The following is an 8,848-nucleotide window of genomic DNA, read 5'->3' on the forward strand; positions in this document are numbered from 1 at the left end:
TTCCCCTTTATGGTCTCTTTAACTTCTTAATTACGGGTTTAAGAAGTTGTTGCTTATGAAACATTTGTAGGATTTAAAGGCTCACAGTAATGTTCTTTATGGTGACTTGAAAACATATTTCAGAAGGATTAAGTGAATGTGGTGTTTGCTACTGATGCAAACCTTGTAATTAATTGCTAACTAAATTCAGAGTGAATGATGCTGCATACTAACAGAAAAGTAAATTAAAGTGGATTCTTCTTTTTGGGTTGTTTTTTGTTTGGTTTGTTTTTTTTAATAACAGAGTTTTGGGAGATGGAAAAACTGGGTAGTGACTTATTCCCTGTCTCACCCTCTGTCTCTTCCTGTCACTCTCACTCCCAAAAGTTAACGATAACAAGCTAATGCAGTAGTGAAGAAGTGACATGTTTACCTGCTTTTTATCTTAACAACTAATAACGTTATTCTTTCCCTTGTTCAGTAGAAACTAGTACACTGCTGCATATGTGAAGCCCCTCATACAAAAAGGCATTTTTAAACAGGTTACAAAGTTGTTTCTTTGTGAAGCTGGCTGCTGCAGTTAATATCCTAAAAACTCTGCAGTGAAACTTGGTTTGACATATGAAAGAAAATCAGGAAACTGAACTTAGGCAAATTACAAAATGAAAATAAGCTCCTTCTGGATTTCAGGGACATGTATAGTTTTATTTTAAGTCACTTTCTCTTCCCCTTGTTGAGGTGGGGAAGCAGTTTTTCCCCACCCCAATGAAATTTGTACAGCTTTAGTATACAAGTAACCATATGAAAAGAGGCTGTAGTATATACTTACTTGACAGAGTTATCTTGCTCGGTTATAACAACTGAAGTAAATGCTAACATTAGGAATCACAGGAGTATTAAAAGTACTTAATCCAATCAGTAAACAAATTGCATTAATAGGGAATTATCAAATGCTTTACAGTGTATTTGGGCAAAGTGAAGAAACTGACAAAACCCAAATGCAAACTGCCTGATAGTTCATTGTTTAGAAGTTTCCATTCTTTCAGTTAAAACAGTTCAGGAAAGTGAAATCCAGATGTTTTCATTTGGATGTAAGCTTATTTAATGAAAAAGTATCAGTGTTTTAAAAGCTTCGTGTTGGAGCTTAAAATACCAATTTGAGTCTCAGAAGTGTAAGAGCCTGAAAATTTTGTATGCAGACAGCAGAATAAAATTAAAAAGGTTAAATTCCCCTAATAGGTGGGGATACAGTAACGTTAAAGAGATATTTAAAGAATGAGAATAGTAGTGATCTGTGGATCACGGCTTGGGTCTTTTACCTAAAATAAAAACTTGGAATTTGAATTACAACACCCAAGAAAAGGAGTGTTGTCAGAACAAGCAGGGTGCAAAATGATTTCCTGGGGCATCTTCACTTTAAACAAAAGTAAAAAGCCACATTCATTGTCTGCAATATACATCCGAGATGCTCTCTTTTGTTCTCCTGTTTCCCCCTTCGTTGGCCTGGCAAGATCACTTGAAACCCTCTGTTCAGTAGACTGTTGGTGGAGATGCATAACATTTCATCTAAAGTGGTGGCTGAAATGTGATGGCTAAACACTTTCCCCCACTCCTGCCTTTCAAATAAAAATATCTAAGTCTAATTTAATATGCTTACTTGATTTTTGACTGTATTAAATGCTAACAGCAAACTATAATCTTCAAACAATCTAGTAAAAATTGTTTCTAGTAAAAAATAATGTTAATAGAAAATATGTGGGTTCATAATGCCAAAGTAGAGTTTGCTTTTGCAGATTTACTCTGCTGTTCTTATCATGATCTATGTCACCATGTGACAAACCATTATAATATAATTTATATTATAGAATGTGTATGAGATTTTGAATATCTTAAACTTTGAGCTTTTAATTCCTTTAATATTTGTAGATGTAAAAATTATTGCTGCCAGAGCTAAAACAGTTTATTTGAAATGTTAAATGCGTGAGCTTATGCCAAAATAGCTTCCCAGAAATACCATGAAGAAAGGAAGCAAAAGATTTTATGGGAGTGCTAAAAGGAAAGAGGAGAGGATCGAAGAACTTTTTGAGGATCGTGCCAAATACTTTTTGGCTTTAAGATGAAAAAAATCTTTAGAAGATACGTTTGGCCTAGAATTACCAACCCTACTGTAGTCTGCTGTTCTTGATAAGGGCTAGCAGCCTTTCATTGAGCATGTTAATTGAGGCTTGCTGGGTACAGCATGGCCAAGACACTTTGTGGTCTTCTGCCATGCACTCAGCTGCGTATCACATGCAGCTGCATGCTTTTCTGACTGAAATTGCTTACTGTAGCAATATTTCTCAAATAATTCCACATATTTATTTTATTTCTTTAAGAACACAGCAGTCTGTGTCTGAAGGAAGTGCTGGAGAGGCAGTGATCTGTGCCTCAGAAAACAGCCATTCACCGGAAGCCGTGATACCGGAGCAGAGGCAGGTTTCTGCTTCTTACTGTGCTTTACAAACAAACACATTTTAACCAACTACTCACCTTTACCCCTCAGTTTGCTGTTACTGGTCTACCAGTTCACACGCACTCTGCCCCCTCTGACGCGGGCACCGCTACCAAAGGCTGCGGCTGGGACTACAGCGGCAAAATATTTGTTTTGAGTCACTGCCGGTTTAGAGAGGCACAGTAGTGCACACACACCGCGAGGCGGCTGCGTTATGTTGTTCTGAACAAGCATTAATTAACCGTGGCCTAACCGTGAGCATTATTTAAAACCATCGCAAGAGCCGCGGGTCTCATGCCCGCCTTGGCCTCTTGTCGCTCTCTCCGCCCGCGGGCAGGTGCCTCAGCGCAGCCCGGCGCCTCGCGGCGGTTACGAGGGAGCTCCCGCGCCCGAAGACGGCCGAGCGCGGGGCCGAAGCAGTGACAGGCCGCCGCAGCGGAGACTAACGAGCACTCTCCATCCTTCGGGACGTTCGCCATCCGCCTGGATAAAGCCACGGGGCGAGCGGGGGGCTGGAACCTCCCGTGGCCGCTAGGCGCATGCGCCAGCCGTGAGGCGGCATTGGCGGGCCCACCCCCGCCCCGGGGGCGCTGCGGGCTACCCAGAAGGCCGCGCGCTGTTGCGAGGTCAAGATGGCGGCGAGGGCACCCGGTGAGGCGGCGGTGGGAGGCCGGGGTGTTCGTGCGGGGCTGTGCCGCGCCACTCGCGTTTGCGGCGCTAGGCACGTCCTGCCCCGTACCTGGAGGCGAGGCGGGCTGTGAGGGGGAGATGGAGGGGCCGGTGGACGGAGTGTGCCGTGTGTCCTTGATGAGGACAACGCCCGCAGCTAGCGTACCGCTGGCACGGCCCTGGCGGGCGGGCTTCCTCGCTGTTCATCCTCAGCAGCGGCTCCTCGGTCTGGGCCTCAGCGCAGGGAGCCTGGCTATGGTACCGAGGTTTTCTGGGAGCGGTGGGGCAAAGGGTGCTGGAGAGCGCTGGAGGAGCCCTTGGGCGGCTCCGGAGTGGCCGCGGGGGTCCTTGTTCTGCCCGCACACTGCCCAGGCATAGCTGGTTTAGTGCAATTCATTCTCAAGTCCTAAAGCACGAAGGAATAAGGCCAGATGAGCCAGCGTGTTATTGGTGCACTGGTATCGCATGTAGCACTGGTTTTATGGGGTGACTTTATGAGGCAACGTACTTAAAGTCATGAAAGATAGCTTGCCCTGGCCGCATTGCCATGTTGTGCTGTTTCAGGATTTCTAAACCTCTTGTTGAGTTACTTTAACGGTGTTTGGTACTGCGTTCTAATTGATTACAGGTAAAAACACCTTTGCTATCCAAAATCACAGTTAAGGAAAGCTGAACATTCTATGTGTGATGTGTTTTGGTTGGGTTTTTTTCTTTTTGAAGTCAGTGATTTGTTTTGAATTTTCAGTGTTGACTTCCCAGCTGACTTTGGCAGCCCTTTGAAAAAGGAAGCTTTGGAATAGTATTTAAGTAACTGGAGAGGAGAGCAGAAGGTTAACAACATAGTAATATACTGTCCTTGTAATTGCATTAACCCATAGTGAGAGCTGTGGAACTTGGGTAATTTGCAAAGCATGATGGCTTTACTTTATGTAGAACATCATGTTTTTACCTCAAGTAAGACTTATGGAGCATAAAAATGTTGGTGCTGTCTTTGACAATGAATTGTTAGCATTATTCCAAGTCTTAAAGCTGTCTAATATTTGAATTCAGGGAAACAGAGGTCAAATTATTGTATGTACCAAGCACTCATTTTATCTGTTCAGTGTCAGGTAAGGGATACTGAAAAGCAGAGAGGCCAAGTCATGTATGTTCAAATTCAGACTTGATGTAGTGTTGCATTATTGCATGTGAAGGAGGCCAGCAGATATTTGTGTACTGTTATAGTGTGTAAATGTTGAATTTTATCTTGCTCTGCAACTGATGATGTTTACATTCAGTTGCAGGAGGTGGTCGCCTGTTAGACAGGATTCGCAAATGGTATTATAATGCAGCTGGATTCAACAAATTAGGTAAGTGTTTTGTTGAGTTTTTAAAACTCTGCAAGTGTATACTCAATCTAGTTATGTTTCACAACTAGTCTGTGTATGTACAGTTTGGCATAAGTCGTTTTGATCAAAATTGTCTGCTACTATTGTGAGGAAAAAGCTAGCAGTAGCTTCAGTCATCATGATTGCTACCTAGTAATGAATCAGTAACTTGTCAGTTATTTCTGGGTTTGCTCTTGTTTTCAGTGGAATAACTTATAACAGCTAAGGTTAAGCAGGAGCAGTTGAAAAAACTTTCACAAAGCAGTCCTGAAAGTTTTATTTATCTTTTCCCACCAAGTCATTTTCACTGGCCAGTATCTTCTACCTCAAGGGTTGCCCTTGAAGCTGGAGCAGTTCTCACTGATAGCAGTCAGTCTGTCTGCATTGCTCATGTGAAGTATCCAAAGTGCAGGGAGGAATTTAGTTAGTTCTGCCCTTTGTATCACCATAACTTCACTTGGTGTCTCTCTGGCCTGCACAATGGTGAAGTAGGTGTAAAAAATAGTGTTTCTGTAAGTAGAGGAGGTTGCCTTGATGGTATTGTCTTCAATTTGTTCAGAGTTGTTACCAAGTTTTTCAACTATTTAGATGGCAGAACTGTTCTTGAGTGACAAGAACATCTAAATATTCAGAGGCCGTAACTTACTGCTGACCGCAGCATGAGCAAATAATTTAAAGGAAGTTAATGTACCTGCCCTGGGGAAGTTAGAAAAAAAATTGCAAGAGAACTGTAGAGGAGTAAGCTTAGGTCTTTCCTCCAGAGATGCAGTGCTTAGCCCCTCTTTTTATATCTGTCTGCTGGAATTCTTAAAGACACTAATACTTTTTGCCGCTTTTCTGGGAACGCAACCAAAAACTGAGGAGAAACACCAAATTTAATCTAGTGATTAAACTAGCAGCCATGCTCCCTATGGCTTTGATTATAAACTTCTGATTATAAAACTGAATTCAAGAATATGTGGCTCAAAAGAAATTTCTGGGGTTTTGGGAGACAACTGCTAATTTAGTTGCACGAGATCAAAATCTTTAACAAGTCAGTAGGTATCCTCTTGTAATCTGCACCATTCTTGGAAAGTTACAGAGATAACATTTTGTCCTATGTTGTTAATACGTTGGTTGAATTTCAGGAATCCTTTGTTCCACAAACAGTGTGGGGGTGTTCTTGGCTTTGAGAAGACTAGATTCTTCTCCCAGTTTAACTTCTGATTTGGGGCAGCATTAGAGGGAGCCAACTTACGCACAAACATCTAGCTTCAGGTTTCCGTAGCTTAAGATAGTCAATGGAGATATAAATATACTGAGTTTAGAGAATTTAGAGATTCTTCAGTATGAAGTAGTCACATCTATGGTTGACTGACTCTAATGAATTCAGAGCTCTTAAACCCTTTACCTGGACAGTCATCTTAAATACAGATAAAAAATTAGGTAAGCGTAAGTCCACCTGTCAGACCCAGAATAGTTATTGTTCTCTGTGTGTGTGTGTATATATATACACATACATTCTTACAAAACACATTGAATCAAATACCCATTTTCCCCATTGCTCCTTAAGAACAGGAGTAAAAACAAGTAAATGGAGTATGTGTAAGCCAGCATTTAGAGTGTTTGCTGTGATCAGTTAGTGGTTCTCTTCTGGATTGGTTTGGTTTTTCTTCATAACTTTGCATTGGAAATGTTTTGCCCATGTTATGTAGGAACACCTGTATCAATCCTAAATCTTAATTAAGACCATTTATTCAGTAATATTGTAAAATCTTCTTGGTATAGGATTAATGCGAGATGATACGTTGTATGAAGATGATGATGTAAAAGAAGCACTGAAGAGACTTCCAGAACATCTTTACAATGAAAGAATATTTCGCATAAAGCGAGCACTCGACTTAAGCCTGAAACATCAGATCCTTCCAAAAGACCAGTGGGTGAAGTATGAAGAGGTATGTGTGCAGTGTTTCTTGAATGGCACTGCTATGACTGGTCTTTGAGATTGAAGAAACACATGCTTACGTGTTTTTTATGATGGGTAAATGAGTGTGTATCACGTAGGATGCCTTTGGGAAACACAGCTTTTGATCACTGTTTAAAAATCTCTATTTTTCAGTGGAAATTAGAACATTTTGCTCAAGATGACGAAGGCTTAAACTACAGTTCAGAGCCATAGCACTGTGTTTTTTATTCAGGCAAAATATTTCTTCTAAGCTCTCAGATAAAGAAATACACTCTAACTAGCTTGGAAGTTCTTATAAAAAGGTCCCTTGCTTTGCTGATGAATTTCTTAACTTTATAGAAAAATCTTGAGCCAAAGCATTTATACGTGAAGATGCTGAGGAAGAATAATTTAAAGGGAAATCTCACATTAAACTGTCATCTTTTTATTTGAAAAACAAACTACACCTTCCTTTTCACATGTAACTAAAATTTGGTTTTTTGATTCACAGACTTCACGTTACTGTCCATCTCAGCTTTCTCCAGTTTATCAGGCAGAAAGGAATCTTACCACTAAACTTTTGACTATAGGATAGTATAAGGGTATTATCTTTGTCTGTATAAGCAGAGGCTGTTTCTTGTGGTGTTATTGGTTATGTTTAGGTAACTGCTGCATTGGGTAACTGGTTGCTTAGTTCTTTAAGCAGTAGTTTGGTTTGTAAGTGTTAAACATAGTCAGGGTGTTCTATTGAATCATAGAATGGTTTGGGTTGGAAGGGACCTCAAAGATCATCTAGTTCCAACCCCCCTGCCATGGGCAGGGACACCCTCACTAGACCAGGTTGCCCAAAGCCCCATCCAACCTGGCCTTGAACACTTCCAGGGAGGGGGCATCCACAGCTTCTCTGGGCAACCTGTTCCAGTGCCTCACCACCCTCACAGTGAAGAATATTTTTTCCTTAAAGCTAATCTAAATCTACCTTCTTTTAGTTTAAACCCATTACCCCTTGTCCTGTCACTACACTCTGATAAACAGTGCCTCTTCAGCTTTCCTGTAGGCCCCCTTCAGGTACTGGAAGGCTGCTGTAAGGTGTCCCCACATCCTTCTCTTCTCCAGGCTGAACAACCCCAACTCTCTCAGCCTGTCTTCATAGGAGAGAAGTTCCAGCCCTCTGTTCATCTTTGTGGCCCTCCTCTGGACTCTCTCCAACAGCTCCATGTCTTTCTTGTACTGGGACCCCAGAGCTGGATGCAGTACTCCAGGTGGGGTCTCATGAGACCAGAGCAGGATCACCTCCCTCGACCTGCTGGTCACACCTCTTTTGATGCAGCCCAGGACACGGTTGGCTTTCTGGGCTGCAAGCGCACACTGCCAGCTCATGTTGAGCTTCTCATCAACCAAGACCCCCAAATCCAAATTTACAGTGCTGTTTAGAAGTTAAGTTGAAAATGAGTTTTTCCAGAGTATTATAGTTGGACTTTAATTAGTTTAAAGTGGATCTTGTACATTTGGGTATCTGCCAAAAAAACATTGTTTCTAGAGGTATAGCTGGAGGCATCACTTTGCTTGTTAATGTTGGCAAGGCATTAGGAATTAGTGGTTGCTGCAGTAAAGAACTTGTCATTGCAGACTTGGCAGATACAAAGCTTACCTTTTCAGAGTAAGTAATGTTTGATTTTTTTTTTTTTTTTCCTTGTTAGGTTGGGTTTTAGTCAAATCTAAGGAGAATAAGAGACAAGTAATCTGTAGGAATGGCTTGAGATGTTTCTGGACCTCCCTGTAAGTTTAAATATATTCTCTTCTTTTTCAGGATAAGCATTATCTTGAACCGTACCTAAAAGAAGTAATCCGTGAAAGACTTGAAAGAGAAGCATGGAACAAGAAATAACTGTTGAACTACTTCATGCAAATATCCACATGTTTCTGATGTTTTTAAACATTTGGTTATAGAAGTCTACAGGGAGGCAAATGTGAGGCTGAGGAATACTGTTTCAGCTTGTTCATTGAAACTGTTCATCCAACTAAAATAAACATGTCAAAGTATGAAATCTGCTTGGAAGAGTTCTTTGTAAATGTTAACAAGCTAATGTTCAGATCTTTCCTATGAGCATATACATTACATATTAGCTTAGTGGTATGCAGTCTTCATTCCAGCTTTTTGATTCTTACTCTTTTCATAGTACAGCTGTTTGCTGCAGTTGTAGGGCTAGGTAAGAAACATACAAGGCTGTTGGTGCTAGTTGCTCTGTTAAATTAAAAAGGGGTTGCTTTTTTCCTTCATCACTGCTCCCCAGAGACAATACTGGGTCAGTGCTTGATGTTACAATGGCATCATGAGACAGCAGAATGTGATATTCTGTGCATCTAAGCACATACGTATTACAATAATAGAAAATACATATGTTTGCTTCATCACAA

The 8,848-nt window shown here is 41.2% G+C and overlaps 1 protein-coding gene across 1 annotated transcript; it reads left to right on the forward strand.

Moving 5' to 3' along the window:
- Positions 1-2,995: 2,995 nt before the first annotated feature.
- Positions 2,996-8,481, forward strand: LOC129202223 (cytochrome b-c1 complex subunit 7). The gene is made up of 4 exons (XM_054814597.1): positions 2,996-3,121; positions 4,417-4,488; positions 6,274-6,440; positions 8,241-8,481. The coding sequence occupies exons 1-4, from the start codon at positions 3,103-3,105 to the stop codon at positions 8,316-8,318; spliced, it is 336 nt and encodes a 111-aa protein (XP_054670572.1). The 5' UTR covers positions 2,996-3,102; the 3' UTR covers positions 8,319-8,481.
- The last annotated feature ends 367 nt before the right edge of the window (positions 8,482-8,848 follow it).

This window comes from Grus americana, chromosome 2 (genome assembly GCF_028858705.1).
Source record: "Grus americana isolate bGruAme1 chromosome 2, bGruAme1.mat, whole genome shotgun sequence".
Lineage (NCBI taxonomy): Eukaryota > Metazoa > Chordata > Aves > Gruiformes > Gruidae > Grus > Grus americana.

Bases quoted from the DNA above. Each gene is read 5' to 3' on its own strand.
- LOC129202223 (XM_054814597.1), top strand. The intron at 4,489-6,273 runs GTAAGTGTTTTG...TTCTTGGTATAG, and splicing joins AGCTGGATTCAACAAATTAG to GATTAATGCGAGATGATACG. The intron at 6,441-8,240 runs GTATGTGTGCAG...CTTCTTTTTCAG, and splicing joins AGTGGGTGAAGTATGAAGAG to GATAAGCATTATCTTGAACC.